This window comes from Ursus arctos, unplaced genomic scaffold, assembly GCF_023065955.2.
Source record: "Ursus arctos isolate Adak ecotype North America unplaced genomic scaffold, UrsArc2.0 scaffold_22, whole genome shotgun sequence".
Taxonomy (NCBI): Eukaryota; Metazoa; Chordata; class Mammalia; order Carnivora; family Ursidae; genus Ursus; species Ursus arctos.
Genome location: NW_026622897.1, coordinates 20,869,297 through 20,887,795, shown reverse-complemented (window position 1 = coordinate 20,887,795; position 18,499 = coordinate 20,869,297). Strand labels below are relative to the sequence as shown.

The 18,499-nt window shown below is 44.0% G+C and overlaps 2 protein-coding genes and 1 long non-coding RNA gene across 12 annotated transcripts in view; 1 reads left to right on the top strand and 2 right to left on the bottom strand.

The window, feature by feature from the left end:
• The window catches only part of DCPS (decapping enzyme, scavenger), a 40,810-nt gene extending 39,670 nt beyond the window's left edge, over positions 1 to 1,140 (bottom strand). For 4 of the 5 annotated variants that reach the window (XR_008960865.1, XR_008960866.1, XR_008960867.1 and 1 more), the window contains exon 1: positions 895 to 1,140. Coding sequence is in view for 1 of the 5 variants with exons in the window: in XM_026505432.4 (XP_026361217.2) it covers positions 895 to 1,095 (201 nt within the window). In the remaining 4 variants the exon portion in view is untranslated. The remainder of the gene's footprint in view (positions 1 to 894) is intronic. The other variant, XM_026505432.4, reaches the window with a different exon arrangement.
• LOC113259883 (uncharacterized) lies at positions 843 to 17,835 on the top strand. 4 transcript variants are annotated; one of them, XR_006410217.3, is made up of 6 exons: positions 870 to 968; positions 1,833 to 1,865; positions 7,610 to 7,698; positions 7,924 to 8,069; positions 9,163 to 9,252; positions 14,281 to 17,835. It is a non-coding gene; the product is annotated as an uncharacterized LOC113259883 (long non-coding RNA). The 4 variants fall into 4 exon arrangements; XR_003317738.4 differs by having other exon boundaries at positions 9,163 to 9,495; XR_008960871.1 differs by having other exon boundaries at positions 9,163 to 9,938.
• Positions 5,521 to 11,341, bottom strand: TIRAP (TIR domain containing adaptor protein). Of its 3 annotated transcripts, XM_026505435.4 has the most exons (4): positions 11,237 to 11,341; positions 10,884 to 10,911; positions 9,168 to 9,758; positions 5,521 to 8,570 (listed from the first exon to the last, which is right to left on the bottom strand). In XM_026505435.4, exons 1-4 carry the CDS (start codon positions 11,339 to 11,341, stop codon positions 8,551 to 8,553), a joined length of 744 nt encoding a protein of 247 aa, XP_026361220.1. In that variant the 3' UTR covers positions 5,521 to 8,550. The 3 variants fall into 3 exon arrangements, with proteins under 3 accessions (XP_026361220.1, XP_026361223.2, XP_026361222.1); XM_026505438.4 differs by lacking the exon at positions 10,884 to 10,911 and having other exon boundaries at positions 11,237 to 11,320; XM_026505437.4 differs by lacking the exons at positions 10,884 to 10,911; positions 11,237 to 11,341 and adding an exon at positions 11,057 to 11,155.
• Positions 17,836 to 18,499: the final 664 nt, after the last annotated feature.

The window sequence follows — 18,499 nt, the reverse complement described above, 5'->3', positions numbered from 1 at the left end:
AGAAAGTTGAATCTGGGTATCCCAATTAACTCCTAGCTCACAAGTTCTCAAGGATAAAATCTTCAGCAGGTGTCTGTAGACGGAATACAGGTGGAGCTAAGAGAACTAGATGGAACCTTGCAAACAAAACAACAGACACAGAGGCATGGTAGCCTAGGCCAAGGTCCCCCTAATCCTCCCAAAATGAGAGCTCCTTCTAGGAGTTCTAAGAAACCCTAATACCTACCTGTGGCTGGGCCTCCTCACTAGTTCCCAGGATGGTCTCAGTCTCTCCTCAGTCCCTTCTATAGAGCTGAGCACATGGTATTAAAGCCAGCTGTACCTATGTGTCTACCAGAAGATACTCTGCATCCCTGAAAATCGGGGATGGTAACTTTCATCCCTACATCCCCAGCACATAGCTCAGTGCAGGAAATGTGCAACTGAATTAGCAATTTAATGAACTGTCTCCTCAGTTAGCGCTGTGATCTTGCACAGCAGTGATCCTATCTCCTACAGTCTCTATGTCTTTGAGTACACGATCCAGCAACATTTACTGGGTTCCAAACACCTTTGTATGTTAAATGAATACAAGATGAACGGTCCGGAGAATTCAACACGTGACTTTTAATCTGCAATACTCTCTACAAGTGTTAGTTCCTTTTAGGAAAGGAGGAGTTAGGCAAATTAACCCTACGTCTGTGGATTTCCTTGATTCTACGGGTAAACTTGTCTCCTGTACGCCCCCTCCCTCACGCAGTCTAGTGGTACACTCTTCCTCCCCCACAAGTAGTGCGATTGGTATTTTCCGGCCGAGCTCCGGTTTAAAAAAAAAAAAAAAAAAAAAAATCCGCCTCCAAGGCAGTGATTGGCTCACTGCGACCCATATCCCCGCCCAAGGCTGCCTAATGGTACCTTCCCATGGAGAAAAATGATTTTGTCCCTCGCAGACTCCCTCAGCACTTTTTTCACTCTAAAGCCGGAGAACGGTAAGCGCACAGGGACGGAGGTACCATTCCCAACGCCCTCTTCCTTTTCCTCTATGCCGGTGGCTTCCGCCTCTTCGGCGTCCAGTTCGCGCTTTCTCTTGCTGGGTTGAGGCGCTAGGTCCGCCATGCTGCCCGGCCAGAGCTGTGCGCTTGCGCCAACCTCAGCCGCGGCCCCGCCCCTCTGGCCCCGCCTCCGCTACGGCCCAGCGACTACAACTCCCGGCCTGCTCCTCGGAGGAGCCTCTGAGCGTAGGTGTCTGTGACTTGTTTGCGATGATAGTTTTTTTTTTTTTTTAAGATTTTATTTATTTATTCAACAGAGATAGAGACAGCCAGCGAGAGAGGGAACACAAGCAGGGGGAGTGGGGGAGGAGGAAGCACGCTCCTAGCGGAGGAGCCTGATGTGGGGCTTGATCCCATGAGGCCGGGATCACGCCCTGAGCTGAAGGCCGACGCCTAACCGCTGTGCCACCCAGGCGCCCCAACAATGAGAGTTTTTAATTCAGGCTGCTGCCCGTTGTCCCCTCGTGCTGGCCCGCCTGAGTTAAGGCTGGTACTGAGGGAAGAGAAAAGAAGGCAGCGAGTCTCTAAGCAGGCCGGCTAACGATGCTGCAATGGAGGAGGCACGCCCCCCCCCCCCCCCCCCCCCCCCGCCGCCCAGAGAGCTGGAAAACACCTTTGAACTCCGTGGATGCTATGACACCTGACACCCTGAGTTGAATACTGACGTTTTAATAAGAGTTATACCAACATTGCTTAGTTAGTGTGTAAGGAATGTTTCTGAAATAAATGTGTTGAGCTAATCTTATGTCTTGGTCGATTTTTTATGAGAATCATTAAGCCATTTCCATTTTCATTTCACAGAAATTTTCATCGTGTTCAGTGCCGAAAAGAAAGGTAAGTGAACAGGGCAGAAATACATTTTCAACACCTTCTTTTCTTCCAGGCTGGGGGCTTCTGCCTCCTCTGTTAACCTAGTTTGCTCATGTGTCTGCTATGCTATACAGGGACATGATTTGCAGCTTGAATAGGACTCATCTGTCAGAATTTCTGTGCTTTTCTTTTTTTTTTTTTTAGATTTTATTTATTTGACATACAGAGAGAGAACAAGCAGAGTGACAAGCAGACAGAGAGGGAGAAGCAGACTCCTGCTGAGCAGGAGCCCGATGCGGAACTGGATCCTAGGACCCTGGGATCGTGACCTGAGCCAGGGCAGACACTTAACCGACTGACCCACCCAGGCACCCCTACGGTTTTCTGGTTTTTGGTTTTTGGTTTTTTTGCCAGATAAAATTTTTACTTACAATTTCTCTTTGTAAGTTTCTTTTGTGGCCATTATTTCTGGCTAGTCCCTTTTTCCTTGGTGTTATATGACAGATAAAATTTTTTTCAAATTTACTCAAAAATTGTGCTGTTTTTGCCAATCTCAGTTTTATTTTGAGTTTTTTTTTTTTTTTTTTTTTTTTAGACAAAAGTAAAGGGGGAGGCAATTTTGGCAGTTTTCAGTCTGTCAATAACAAAGTGTACTGTATGTCCATGACCGTTGGCTTTTGGGTTATTTCTACCAGAAATATTATTATGAATTGGATAAAAGGCCAATTGTTTTGTGAAGTAGAGAGCATTAGTAGGGAGACTTAGGATCTGGAATAATTATCTTTGGCCAAAAACATATGCTGCTTGTCCACAACTTTCCTGGAAAACTTCCCCCACCTTTTGGGAGTATACAGTAGGTCATAAACTATGTGGAAGTCCAAAACAAATGTCTTTGGGGGTAAATGGCCATAGCAAAACCTGTTCAAAAATCCAAGGCCTAGATCCTATGGAAATTTCTAAGTATGAATTCTCTTTCCCTTTTGTCATCCCCCCATCCCCACACCAGTCTTCTCTGTTTCTCCTTCTCCCTCTCTTCTCTCTCTGGAAGAGAATTTGAGCCGAGTATCTATGTTTAATATCTGTGAATTAAGAGCCATGAGGTCTGGCCCCAATACTGACTACCTGTGCAACTTTGGGGAAGTCACTTACCCTCTCTAGGCTTCCATTTTCTTTGTGCCAGACACTGTCCATCCTGAACAAGCCAAGGGAGGTCTCTACTTTCATAGAATTCATATTCAAATGGAGATGAGGAAAACGAATAGGATAATTTAAAATAATGATTAAATGCTGTTTTAGAGTAAAACAGGACAATGTGATAGAGCCTGGGGATAGGGAGGAGATAAGGTGGTCATGGGTGGCTTCTCAGGGAGGTGACGCTGAGCCCAGACTTGAAGGATGAGAAGTAACCTGCCTGTGAAGAGACCAGGAAACGTGTATTTCAGGCAGAGATGTCAGAATCCTGAGGACCCTAAAGCAGCAATGAGCTTGATATTTTTTGGAAACAAAAATGGCCCTTGTGGCTGGAATGTAGTGAGCAAAGAAGAGATAGAAAATTTAACTATAGAGAGATTTAATTCATTAGTGGCAAATTCACCAACACAGGTATAATTGGGACTCGAACATCCATAAGGTCAGAACTGCACTCCTAAAAAGGCCTGGCTCAAGGAAAGGATGAGCTCATAGGAAGCCTCAGCCACCAAAGGACCTCTTAGAATACCAGACAGCAGAGTGCAGTGGACCTTTAGGGCAACACCAAAGGGCTTCCCTTGGCTCAGAGGCATTTGTCTGTTGATGATTTTTTAGTTCCTCTTGTTTGGAAACATTACAAGGCCCTGCACTATCTATCTAATAGCCACTGGCCATATATAGGTATTTACATTTGAATTAATTTGAATTAGATAAATTACAAATTGAGTTCCTTAGTCAAACAGCCATGTTTCAAGTGCTTGACAGCCTCATACGGCTACTGGCTATCGCACTGGACAGCACAGACGTGGATCGTTTCTACCTACACAGAAAGTTTAACTGCTGTATTAGGTTATTACTGGCAAGTCTGTCAAGAAGCATTAATCCTTCAGTCTTCTTGAGGAATCTCAAAACTTCTCCCAAATCTTTTTTTTTTTTTTCTTCTAAATTTTAAAGAAGGACTAGACACATCCATTTCAGGCCTTAGGATAGATGAGATATCCTAAAAACAGGTCAACTAAAAACACCTGAACATTCTGACTACAAAATTAAAAACACCCATGTGGTTACATTGCTACTCTCTTAATAACATTTTCAGAAATGAAAAATGTGGGAGCATGAGTCTATAGAATGGTAAGTGGACACTGAGGCTTAAGTTTTAAGAGTGATTGCTGGTTCCTGGAAGTCTAGAGCCTTGAGCTTTCAATGTGATGCTTGAGGCACAGGAGACAAGCCCTGGGGGCTTGTGCAAGGTGAGGAATTGGAAGAGAGCATTTCCTTTACAATCAATATCTCTAAGGTTCACCAGCTGAATGGAAGGGCCAACTATTAAAAACAAAAGAAAAGCTCCCCCACTAAAGGAGACAAGATATTTAGGAAGGTTATCTGCCTCAACATCTGGCTGTGGAGGGAAGAAAAAAATCTCCTGAAAATTCATACCACAGGCCAATCTTCATGCAGGTTTAGAATTCAGATTTGTACTGTTTATGTGATTCAGGAAATTCAAATCGAAAATTTATGTAAGCTGGTCTTGTATTTTTCATTACGTGCTTACTCAATGCTAAATTGACTCCAGAAGAAATAGAAAATCTAAATAGATCTATAACTCTTTAAGACATTGAAATTTCAGTTTTAAATCTTCCCATAAAGAAAATGCTAGGCCCAGATGGATTAACAGATGAGTCTACCAAACATATAAGGAGCAATGAGTTCCGAGCTTAAACTCTTTAATGACTAGGAAAGGGACCACTCCCCCGCTATTTTTCAAAAGAAGAATGATTGACATATAATATTGTATTAGTTTCAGATGTACAACAGTGATTCGATATTTATATACATTACAAAATGGGGCGCCTGGGTGACTCAGTGAGTTAAGCATCTGTCTTCAGCTCAGGTCATGATCCCAGGATCCTGGGATCGAGTCCCACATCAGGCTCCTCGCTCAGCAGGGAGCCTGTTTCTCCCTCTGCCTGCCACTCACCCTGCTTATGTTCACTCGCTCTCTCTCTCTCTGACAAATAAATAAAATCTTTAAAATAAATAAAAAATACATTACAAAAATGGTCACCACTATATGTCTTGTTACCACCTGTCACCATACAAAGTTGTTATAATATTACCGACTGTATTCTCTATGCCATACATTACATCCCTGTGTCTTAATTACTTTATAACTGGCAGATTATACTTCTTAATTCCCTTCACCCATTCATCCACTCCCCAACTATTTTAGAAGGCTGGTATAACCTTGGTAACACAACCAGAGAGTGATAATACAAGAAAAGAATTATGGGCCAATTCTATATATGAACATAGATGTAAAACCCTAAAGAAAATGTTAGGAATCTGAATCCTGTGATTTATAACAGAGGTAGTGTATTCATCATGGACAAATTGAGTTTACCCCAAGAATATTAAGGCTGGCTTAACACTGGAAAGTCTAACGTTATTCATTGTATTAAATGATTTAAAAGAGGAAAAAAAACACATCATCTTGGTAGATGGGGACATTTTATATTAAATTTAAAACACATTCAAGATACATAAAACTCTTAATTAGAAACAGGAAACTTACAACTCGTTAAAAAAAAATCTGCACCAAACCAAGAATCTATAACAAATACCACATTTAACGGAGAAATGTTGGAAGCATTCCCTTTAAAAGCATAAATGATACAAAGATCATTGCTATTGTTACTTTCAACATACTGCGGTCCTAGGCAGCACAGAAAGACAAGGAGCTAAAGTTTTTTGTTTTGTTTTGCAAATTGTATGATTGTCTACAGAAACCAAAAAAATCTGTGGTCTTTTAAGTAATTCAGCAGGTTGCTTAATATTAAATCAATATACAAAAGAATTGTGATTTTTTCTACCAGTAATAGATAAATATAAAAATACTTTTTACAGTGGCAACAGAAAATATGAAGCACTAAAGAAAAAATCTAATAAAAGTGACTGATTATAAAACTTTATTGAAATACATTTCATGATATCAATAATGGAGACATACCATTTTTCTGGAGAGAAAGATCAGTATAAAAAAGATCAATTCCTCCCATATTAATCTCTCATCTCAATATAAGCCCAATAAATATACTAATAGGCATCAAAACTTCTTAAAAACCATAGTAAATGAGCTGATGTGTCACTGATGCAGGGATACACAATCACACCCACACATGAAAATATATGATCTCACAATCACTGGGAGAGGAAAGGATGGACTGGCTAGTAGTCAGTAAAGAATGGCTATTCAAGTGGGAAAAAGAAATTGGACCTTTGACTTGCAAACCAAGAGCAACAACAACAAAATCAAACCCAAGCAAAACATCCTGGTGGATTAAAGACCTACATGGGAAAGAGCTCCAGAAGAAATTATAGGAATAGGGAAGGATTTTCTAACTATGACAAAAAACACAGATTACAGTAATAGGTAAACATTTTTTATATTAAAAAAATAAAGCTTTCTGTTCTTTAAGAAACATTTTTTTTGAAAACTCCTAAAAACATACATAGTTTTAATACAGAGGAATAAAATAATGCCTGGGGTTTGCCTCAAAGGGATCTGGTGGGGGAGGGAATTGGAGTTATTGCTGATAGGAGCTTAGCTCTGAGTTGGTAACTGTTGAAGCTGGGTGATGGGTATATGGGGATTCTTCAGATTTTTCTCTTTCCCTTTAGTGTATGAAATACATAGAATTTCTCATAAAAAAGAGAAAACGAATATTATGGCAATAGGACACCAGTTTTCACCCACCAGATCAACAAACATTTTACATACTGATGATTCTACGTGTTTAGTAAGAACATGAAAAAGTGGGAAATCTTATACACAAATGGTAGGAACATAAACTGACATAACCAGTTTGGGTAGATTTCTACCCAAACTGAAGATGAGTATTTACTACCCAGCTGTTCCCCATCTAGGCTAAATCCTAGAAAATCTCGCTCATGGAAACATGTACAAAATGTTCATAAGCTCATTGATTTTGACAGCAACAAATGGGAAACATCCAAATGTCTGTTTGTGGTATATTTACATACTGAAACGAAAGTGAATTTCCTGGCATTACACGCATCCACATGGATAAATCTTACCTGTGAACAAAAAGAATTTGTAGAATACAAACATTATAATACCGTTTACATACAGTACAAAACCATATAGAGGTAAACCTGTCAGGGATGTGTAAGTGGAAAGCTAACAATGATAAATTCAAATTCATAATGGTGATTACTTCTAATGGGAGAAGGGAGGAGAAGGTGATTAAGGGCACAAAGGGGGCACCATAGGGATTTTAAGGTTTTGCTGCTTAAGCTGGGTGGAAGGTACATGAGTGAACATTATATTTAGTCTTTTTGTATGTAATAAAATAATTCATAATTAAAATATAAATTTTTCCTACTATATATAAATGTCAGATCATGTTTTACACCTGAAACTAATGTTAATATGTTAATTATATCTCAAGTATATATGTATAAGTTTTTTCCAGTGAAAAGAGGGGACATGGGAGGGGGAAGTAAGAGAACAGGCACAAAGTACCCGTCAGGGGAGTAAGTTCATTTCTGTTCAACAACAGACTTATCAAGAACAGATGAATGAAACTTTGTCCTACATGGTACACAATCATCTGCCAGAAGAAAACTGCTGACCACTCTCGGTACAGAGGTAAAGAAGCTTGTACCTTTGATGAGGCCCCTATGAGTGAAAGCATCGGTGGGGTGGCTGGGCTTCTGCCCCAGCAGTAGGGTAGGGCTGAGCTCTTCTTGCTCTTCACCCCACCTGCTCCCTGCCCCCTCCTGTCTATTCAGAACGGTTTCTAGGTTTGCGTCTTCATGACACACACGAAATAAAAATAAATACGGTACAGTGCTGAATGCATCTTTCCTGTAGTCTTCTGGTGCGGACAACGCTCCTGGGAAGGAGAAGGGCAGTAGTGTGTGACGGACTTGGTACCTGTTGCTTTCTCCTGATGCCAGGCTACTGGGGACACCAGCCATGCTGAAGCGTGTAGTGCAGGCTTCTAGCTCATGAACCAGGTGAGTCACCTCTTCGGGGGGGATGCATCTCTAGACCAGTGCCCAGTTCCAGGGGAAGAAGATGCAGGTATGTGCCAGGTGTTGTTGTGTCCAGGGAGGCAGGAGGCAAAACACTGGTGATCATCTTGGTATCAGCACCTCCTGCCACCCACGATTTCTGGCTTCCCCATGGCCTTCCTGGGGAGGCCCCAGTTTCCTCACGCCTTCCTGGGGGAGTCCCCAGCTTCCCCATGACCTTCCTGGGGGAGTCCCCAGCTTCCCCATGGCCTTCCTAGGGAGCCCACAGTAATGGGTGCCTGGTGGGCAATCTGACCCCAGGCTTACATACAAAGTGCTACAAACTCCAGTTCCTTACACCTCATCACAGCGGCTGGAATCCAAGGCCCTGTGATGCCCTGTGAGACCCTGTGAGGCCCTGGGCTCTCCAACTCGATTTTCAGCTCACTCCAACTTTCTGGGTCCCATGGTGATGTAAGAAGTGTCAGCTGATGGTCTGCAGATCTGCAAGAGAGCAAACAGAATCACAGGGCTTGTCACCCTTCCCAGATCCCAGCATCCCCGTTTCCCCCAGGAGGTCCCGCTTCTTCTACCTTTTTATTTCACTTCCAAACCCACTGTAATATAATGCCCCAGCCCACCCCCAGACACACAGTTCTTTCCTATTATTTTGCACGATTTTGTCTTACTAAGCTAGTGTCCCTGCCGGCATTTTCCTGGCTCTGGGTGGACATCTCCAACCTGACTTCAGTGAGAGAAACCTAATACTATTAGTACTTATAATGATAATAACGGCTGATAGTTATTGAAACTTGCTAGGTGGTAGGCTCTGCCTGTTGGGAGTACTTCACACGTGCAGGGCCGTGGTCTGAACACTTGTGTAGTGTACATACTTATTTAGGTACATAGTAGCATTCCCATTTTACCAATGGGGAAACCCAAATACAGAGGGGTCAAATAAGTTTCACAAGGAACAGTCTTTCCCAGAGCCTGCATTCCGAGCTACTGGGCTACAGTAGCTGTCTCCTAAAAACCAAAGTGGATCAGACGCTGTGGCCCTGTGGCCGAGCTCCCTTTCTCCCTTGCCTCCCAATAGCTTACAACGCATGACAGCTTCCTTGACTTGGCGGAAGCCGCCGTCGGGGCCCCGGCCATCCACGAAGTACATGAAGCGGAGCTCAGCGGGGTAAGCGGCTCTGGTGAGGCCCGACATCAGCGGGATGGTGCGGCCCTCTGCCCCAGGGGCCTCGGTCAGGGCCTGCAGCATCTGGTACTTGCACCACGGGTCCTGCAGGAAGCCTGGGGTGATGAGCAGCACGCGGCAGTGACTGCTACTCAGTGCCTGGCACAGCTCGGACACGATGGCGCCGCCTGGGGTCGCATCCCGAAGCTGCAGGAAGCAGCGCAGGCTGGCAGTGCTGCCCTCCAGGTAGGAGACCAGCTCCTGGGCGGCCGCCAGGTCCTCCTCACTGTGGCACACACAGACATCGTAGTCCTTGCTCCAGCGGCCACCTCTGCTGCTGCTGCTGCTGCTACTACCCACATGTGTGGGTGGGGAGGTGGGAGACAAGGCTGAGCTGAGGCCCAGGGGTGGGGGGTCGTCCTGGGAGCTCGGCTGTGAAACATCCCTGGAGCTGCTCTCTGCAGAGTCCGGCAGCTTCTTGGGCTTCGACAGGGCCTGCCTGAACCAGTCTGTAGGGGAGAGAAACACTCTCAGGCAGGGTATTCTCACCAGACTGCGTCCTCATGGTCCTGCACAGAGGACCCCGCACCTGGCAGGTCCGCCCATGCCCCGCACTGACAAACCATGCCACCTGACTCAGAGACCTACTGCTCTGCTCTTTTGTACGTGCTTCAGGACTTGCCTTCAAGGTACCATTATCTTTAAAGGTTTGGGGAAGGCATAAAAACTCTGGCTGTTTTATGAGTTGTGAGAATGTAATATACAGCATACTGGCTGTAGTTAATAATACGGTATTTCCTATTTGAATGTTGCCAAGAGCGGAAACCTTAAAAGTTCTCATCACAAGAAAAGAAGTTCTGTAATTATGTGTGGTAACGGATGTTAACTAGAGCTTGCGGTGATCATTTCACAATATATACAAATATGGGACCATTGTATTGTACTGCCGAAACTAATATAATGTTGTATGTCAGTTACACTTCAATAATTAAATAAACAAAACGCCTTTGGTATGACACCGATATGGGGAAGAAAGAACTCTGGCTTTCAGCAGCCTGATTAGGAAAGATGACTTTTTCCCAGGCCCTTTGATTTCTGGTACTGTCGGCTTGCTACTTCCCACTAGTGCTGACTTGCCACCCATCAGCTAGTCTGTAAGTAGAGCCGTGTTAAACTGGTCAGGATTAATCAGTTCCCAAACTCACTCTCTGCAGTGAGGGGAGGTGGGTTTAGATTAAGGTGGGCTACCCACTATGGGAGGGAAAGAGGGGAGGGGTTGGCATCTGTTTGGCCCCGAGAACTCCCAGATTATTGCTAAATGGTAAAAAAAAGCACGGCAGAGGGTTACTGCTCAGAGCTCCCGAAGAGCGGAGAGCCTGTGATTCACAACCTACACTCTGGAGCCAGGCATTGATCTGATTGTGGACCTGCAGCTTGCTTGCTGGATGACCTTAAGCAAGTCAGTCTATGTCTACCATTTCCTCATCTGTAACATAGGTTCATTTTAACTGTTGTTGAAGATTAACTGCGTGTCTGATATATTGTAGGTATTCCATAATGAGATCAGCTCGGCTTCCCCAGCTTTCAATAAGGACAGAAAGTTTAGTGTTCTGGAGATTAGTTTGTTTTCTCACTCTGCTTGGCTCCTTCCTCTGAATGGTTCTGAAAGACATTGATGACAAGAAACACAATGCTAAGTGCTCAGCACCATGGTTACCAGGTTAGCAAAATTAGCTGAGCATGCACGGAAAAGCTGTGAGCACAAACGACTGAAGGTCCTATGATGCATGCCTCTCTCCTCACTCACCACAAAGCATCTGGGCTCTGAGGTCAAGGGGGGAGCCCAGGAGCCCACCATGGTCAGCCTCCCTGCATCTCCTGCGGCATGTGGGCCAGGCAGCCCTCCCACCTCGCCATCAGGAACACTGAGGAGGAGTACACTCACAGCTGTGAACAAGAGTGGAATTAGGAGTCGGCTTCCACTCACCAGCCATCTTGCCCAGAGGCTTCTTGGACCGGGGGCGAGGAGCTGGGAAGGAGGATGATGATGCCATAGTATGGGGCTCAAAACTAACCCCATGAGACCAGGCATTGGTAAAGTGAGAGAAGGGAGGGGACTCAGTCTTGACCTTATGGAACAGCCATCCTATAAGAGACACAGAGAGAGGATCACAAAAATTGTACTTACCTTACTCTCAGTCCCAGTGTGTGGGCTCTAGATGTTCCCTCCTAGCGCCTGTCAGAGGCTCAGTCTTTCTACTGGTCCTTGATCCCTATCCCTCATTTACCACTGTGATAAGATCTGGCTTCCAGAAAAACCTAGATCTGTGGAGAGTGGTGAGACAGAGCGGGAGCCCAGCGTGAGCAGCTGAGCGACTGTCCCCCACTGCACCTGGCCAGGAGCACCCGGGGCTTCTGGGGCAAGGCAGCTGGCAGGAAGCTCAGCATGCGGACTTCCTGTGTGGGAGGAGGGGAGAAAGATGGCGGCGGAGTAGGAGGCCCCCCTGCCCCAACACAGCTAGAGAAAGCTCAAGTCATCCTAAATACCCCCAGAAATCGACCTGAAGACTGGCAGGACAGGCTCCACAACTAAAGGGAGAAAAGAAGCCACATGGAAGAAGGTAGAAAGTGCGGAGACTTGGTGTGGGGGAGAAATGGATCCTGGCTGCTGCGGAGTGGAGGGACCTGGGACCGTGGAGAAGGGCTGAGCGAGAGGAGCACACAGGAGGTGCGCACAAGAACATTTTACCCAAAGCCAGTGGGTTCGAAGGCAAGAGGGGCCGAAATTTGTGAGATTTTGCGACCAGAGGGGCTTAAAGCCTGGAGTTTTCAAGATCGGAGGACTCGGCTGGGATAGAGCTCCCAGGGTGCTGCCCCGCTCCTGGAGAGAAGGCCGGCAAGCATCTGGGGGCGGACGGCTTGGAAACTGCCATCTGAAGAGCGCCTGGGACATGCAGGGGGCAGATTACTCACTCTTCTCCTGAGAAGCAGCAGTCACAGAGACAGAGACACATTTCCAGGAACAAAGGAGTTGGCCAGCACCATTTCCCTGCTCCCCCTCAGCAAACACCAGTCCCTGCCCGCCTGCACTCCGGTGGGACTGCCCCGCTCCGACAAGCTTGTCTCATTCCCCAGTGGGGCTGCCCCCTCCACCAGAAGACTCAACACAAACCCATGCCCACACCACATCTCCTGACCAAAGTGTTCTGCAGGGCTTCAGCTCTAGTGGAAGGAGTGTCAGGTCTTATTTAACAAGCAAACCAGAGCACACCTAGTTAGAATTCACCTCATTCAGGCCAGGAACCAAACACTGCTCACTGCAGGCAAGGACAGCCTCGCCAGACAACTGGCCTGAAGGACGGGGCAGCCAGAACACAGCAGCAGAGTGCATGAGGCACACACCAGAGACACTAACTGAAGTGCCAGGCCCTGGGCGCTACGGGACCTCTTCTTCATAAAGCCATTGCTTTCAGGAGCAGGAGACATAACTGGCTTTTCTAACACAGAGAAGAAGGCAGAGACTTAGATAAAATGCGAACACAGAGGAATGTATGCCAAATGAAAGAACAGAATAAGGCCACAGCCAGAAATCTAAGAAAAACAGGTACAACTAGTCTGTCTGATAGAGAATTTAGAGTAACACTCATAAGGTTGATCATTAGACTTGAGACCATTAAAAACTTCAGGGAGACCCTTACTGCAGAGTGAAGAAATGGTTGTTGGGGATAAATGAGATGGTAAACAGGTGTGATGCAATGAACAGCAGGGTGGAGGAAGCAAAGAAACAAATTAGTGACCTAGAAGGTAATGAAGCTGAACCAAAGAAAGAAAAAAGGATTATGCAAAACAAGAATAGACTTAGGGAACTGAATGACTCCATCAAACATAATAACATTTGTATTATAGGGATCCCAGAAGGAGAAGACAGAGAAAAGGGGGCAGAAAATTTATTTGAAGAAATAATAGTGTAATAACAAGGAAACTTCCCTAATCTGGGGAAGGAAACAGATATCCAGATCCAAGAAGCATGGAGAATCCCCAACAAAAGCAGATCCACAGCAAGACCTAATTAAACTGGCAAAATATAGTAGTAAGGAAAAAGTCTTAAAAGCAGCAAGACAAAAGAAGATGGTTACTTATATAAGGGAAAACCCATAAGGCTAGCAGCAGATTTTTCAGCACAAACTCTCTAAGCCAGAAGGCATGATTTATTCAAAGAGTTGAGTAGGAAAAATCTGCAGCCAAGAATACTCTTATCCAGCAAGGCTAACATTCAAAATAGAAGGAGAAACAGAGAGTTTCACAGACAAATAAGGACTTCCTGTGTCAATGCTGAAATCGGAGGACAGTTGCTATTTGGACAAATAATAACGTATCCAGATAGCTGAGCAATGTAGAGAGAGCGCGTGCAAGAAACCTTGGGAGCCTTCCTCCAGTCTGCCTTCCCCTGAATAACTCCCTCCATCCACCTATCCATATGCCCATTGAAACACCCTCCCTCCTTTCCTCCCTTCCTCCTCCTTTCCCCTCTCCCTCAGCTGTCAGCTCAGGGAGATAGCGTCACATAGTGGCAATGTCTACAGACTCTACATGCAGAGTGCCTGATTCTCACCTCTTATTAACTGTGGCCTTTGGCAAGCTACTTAATCTTGCTAAGCTTCAGCTTCTCCATCTTGGTACCGGAAATAAAACTCAAACCTCCTCAGCTTTATGGTGAAGACCACATGACATAATTTATGTAAAGTGCTAATGATTCAGCATACAATGTTCAGAAAATAGTGTGGGTTAGTATGTATTTAAATAATGTAGATATTGGAGGGATATATTATGTTCATGGTTTAGAAGACTCAGTATTGTAATTTTCCCCAAACTAATCTTAAGGTCGGTGTTATTCAAATTCTGGAATTTATTTTTTTTTTGTGGGGGGAGCAGGGATTGTCAAACTGCTTCTAAATTTATATGGAAATGCAGAGGACCAAGAATCTCTTTGATGGGCAATTTGTTGTGTTTCCTTCCCACCACGATGACCAGGATACCCCAATGGTGGAGGCTCTTTGAGCCTCGGTTTCTAGGAAGACCTAGAGAGCAGAGCCGTCCCTCATCTGAGGTGGAGTTGCAGTGTTCGCATGGGAAGGGCTGCTGGAGAACTTGGCCCTAGAGCTGGAGCGGTGGGCAGAGCTGCCTGCTTTCTCACTCTGACCTACCTGCACAGGTCAAAACAGACCTCTGGGAACTCACAGAAAAACTACTTGTTTCGTGAAACACACAGAAATAAATGTCCACGTTGAAAGAATGTTATCCAAGGCTGAGGACGATGCTTTGTTCACTGCCAAATGCTATACACGTTTAGGCCAAGCCAGTAACTATCAGACAAGTTACTGATGACTCATGAAACTCCTTCAAAGTTCAAAAAAAAAAGAACTTAAACCAGTGCAGCAAAGGGGCAGAAAGAAGAAGTGAGTGGGCACAGGAACCAGAGACATCTTGAAAGAGAAGAGCAGTTACCTGCTAAGCCAGCCAAGGGGACGTGAACAGGTGCACATTGTCATGTATGTGTGTTTCTTTTCCTACCTCATATTCTTGGGATTTCAGACGGCCTGAGTGGTACACTGAAGTTAAGGCCGTGCCTGATAACCACTGATTTTGAAATCCTTTTCCAGGTCTGGGGTCACCGTCCCTTGACATCTTCATTTCAACCATTCCAGACGCCCTTTCTTTCTCCTAGTAGTAGACATCATGTCTCTGGGTTTTTATATTATTTAAATATTTTGTCAATTTTGTCTTAAGTTTAAAATTCATTATATGGCCTTGATATACTTACAAACTGGAGAATCACTTGATATTCTTAATGGTAGTTTAAAGGTTAGAAACTAACCTAATACTTTCATCTTCTGAACAGATGTAGGTTTAAAAGTTTCAGTTTCTCATTTTATGACATGACTTGCCCTTTTGGCCATACATGCTGATTTTTGGTAATTGCCTTTTTTCATTGCTTGGTTAAGAAGAAATCCAGTTGCCCAACAGCATCTGCCACTGTAAGTGGGTTGGTATAAGCCCTTGGGACTATTGTTACAGAAATGTTTAAATACAGGAAAAAAGTGCATCTTTGACATAGCATAATTGAGCGAGATGGCAGGTTAAGTTCCCTAACCCTATACGCTGTCTACTTCCTGGAATCTAAAACTCCAGGGCACCTTGCTTGTTATCTTTCAGTTCCTGTGCAGCTGAAGCTATGGGGCTATCACACTTAAATATGCTTTGATCTTTACAAGATTTAGTACTAGTCATATATTGAGATAGAGGAGACAGTTGTCAAACAGATGAGAAGATATGAACCTAAATCTCCAAATGGAAGGTCTGATTACTCCCACTGTCTTGGATTTGTTGTGCGGCCTCAGGTATAGCCACGTTTCCTTGTGCTTTTTAAAAATTCATAAAGGAAAATGATATTTATCTAAATACCTACTTTGTAGATAATTACAAAGGCTTGATAGAAAATTAGTAAAAGCTTCTTTTTAAAAAGCAACAGTGGGACGCCTGGGTGGCTCAGTCAGGTAAGCGTCTGCCTTTGGCTTGGGTCATGATCCCAGGGTCCTGGGATTGAGCCCCATATCGGGCTCCTTGCTCAGCGGGAAGCCTGCTTCTCCCTCTGCCTGCTACTCCTCCTGCTTGTGCTTGCTCTCTCTCTCTCTGTGTCAAATAAATAAGTAAAATCTTTATTAAAAAATCCTAAAAAAGCAACAGCTTTAGTATTTTTTAGAATGCTTTTGCAGTATTATATGTAGGAATATATTATGTGAGGGAAATATTACAAGGTTTCACTGTACAAAATACAAAGTGTATTAAGTATTATCCAATACCTAATAGGTGTCCAATCTATTTTACAGGGAACGTGCTGAAACCTATGAAGATATAGGATTAGAATATGTATTTTATATAATTCATATTACATTACTGTTAAGCGGGAATCGCTGTCTGTGGTGGACAGGAGAACAGTCCCATAAAGATGTCCACATCTAATCCTCAGAAACAGTGAACATGCTACCTTCCATGGCAAAAATGGGCTTTGCAGATGAGATTAAGGATCTTGAGGTATGAAGAGTATCCTGGATTATCCGAGAGGGCTCAGTGTAATCACAAGGGTCCTTCTAAGAGGCAGGCGGGAGGGTCAGGCTGAGAGTGGGAGTGACAACAGAAGCAGAGGTCAGTGTGATTCGGGGCCAGGAGCGGGGAATGCAGGCAGCCTCTAGAAGCTGGAAAAGGCAAGGAGATGGATTCTTCTCTAGAGCATCCAGAAGGAACCTAGCCTTGCCAGCCCACTTGAGACTCCTGACCACCACAACCAGAAGCTAATAAATGTCTGCTGTATTAAGCCACTAAGTTTTTGGTGATCTGTTACAGAAGCAGTAGGAAACTATTACACTCTCTTCGATCGTCTGCCATGCTAGTGAACGGAGGAAGCACTGAATCTGAGTGCTAAGGACTGGTCCGTTTCAAGGTTTCAATTGTTTGAAAGAGTTCTTTACTTCTTTGATGAATAAATTATCCTGACACTTGATTTTGACTTTAAATTAAGAACACTGGTTTCAAGGTTAAGTTTGCTTCTCAAAAGTTTGCTAAAACACTTGTTGGGCAGGATCGTGAGGACTTGCAGGACAGTGTCACTTAAAGTGCTCAATTTAATTGTTAACAGCTTCATAGATACAATACTGTGTTTCCAAGAGTGGTTTGCAGACTCATAGACAGGCCCTAGGGTGGCCCCCATGTTCACACCTGTAAGTGTGGGCCAGACCCATGGCTTCTAACCAGCTGAGTATGGCAAAGATCATGGAATGTCACTCACCTGATTACATTACTATATATGTGCTGTGTACATGTGTGTATATGCATTTGTACGTATATACACACACACTATGTATATTTACTATATAAGATATGTACACGTGGAGCTCCTGGCTGGCTCAGTCAGTAGAGTGTTTGATTCTTGAACTTGGGGTCATGAATTCAAACCCCACATTGGGTATAGAGATTACTTTAAAAAAAATAACAATATATTTAAAAAGATGTCTACGTGTGACTATAGCATATATATGAATATTGTGTCATAGTTATGTATGACACATACTTGTGTATGTGTGTTTAAATCCATCTTAGCGGACTGGAGAGAGATTCCTTTACTGACTTTGAAGAATTTGCCAGCCTTGTTGTGAGAGGGCCAGTGTCAAGAAATTGCAAGCAGCCTCTAGCAGCTGCGTGCTCTCTGGAAGTAACCTCTAGAGAAGTAATCTCCAGCTGACAGCCAGCAAGAAAACAGACCTCAGTCGTACAACTGCAAGGAGATTCTGCCAACAAAGAACCCGAGGGAGCTTGGTAGTGGATCTTTCCCCATTTGAATTCCCAATGGCACTGCAGCCCCAGCTAATATCTGGACTTACACCAGGTAAGACCCCAGCAGAAGACTCAGCCAAGCCTTGCCTGGGCCCTTGACCCACAGAAACGATGAGATAATAGATAGCTGTTGGTGTATACTGAATTTGTGGTCATCGGTTATGTAGCCCAGAAAATAAATACAGGGACTAACTGCAATGATGGTTTAAACTGCCAGTTCCTTGTGCCCCCTCCCAAATCTACTGAAGTCAATCTCTGGGTGAAGCTCAGGAAACTGATTTTTAAACAAGTACCCCAGGATTCCGACGTACCTAAGAAGATTGGTCCGGTGGGTTATGTCAGTGGTTCTCAAACCAAGCTGCATATTGTTATCACCTAGAGAGCTTTTAAAAAATATAGATACTCCTGGAAAACCTTATTCAGTATTTCAGGAATGGGGCCCAAGAACCCATTTTTGAAGAGCTGTCTAGGAAATTCTGATCCAGGGAAACCACTGGTCTCAATTTATGTTGTTACTTATATTTATAAGCAGTGAAATGACTGAAAGCAGCCTAGTAAATCTTGAGATTGAATTTATGAAATAAATTCCAAATGACTGATTCTGCTATAAAATCAAATTTAAGGTGGAACTCTAGCAGGCAGAAAACAGTCAGAATTCTGGTTGATTAACTGAAGTCTCATGACCTGTATGAAAATAAATCATGTTCGCTGGCACATATGCTTTCAACACTACACTTTATAAATTTTGAAGACTTTAAAAATGTCAAAAAGTATATATATGTGCATGTGTGTGTATAACAGCACCCATTTTTAAAAATTTAATTATAAGTCAAAAGTATTATAACTGGTTATTCGAATCTAA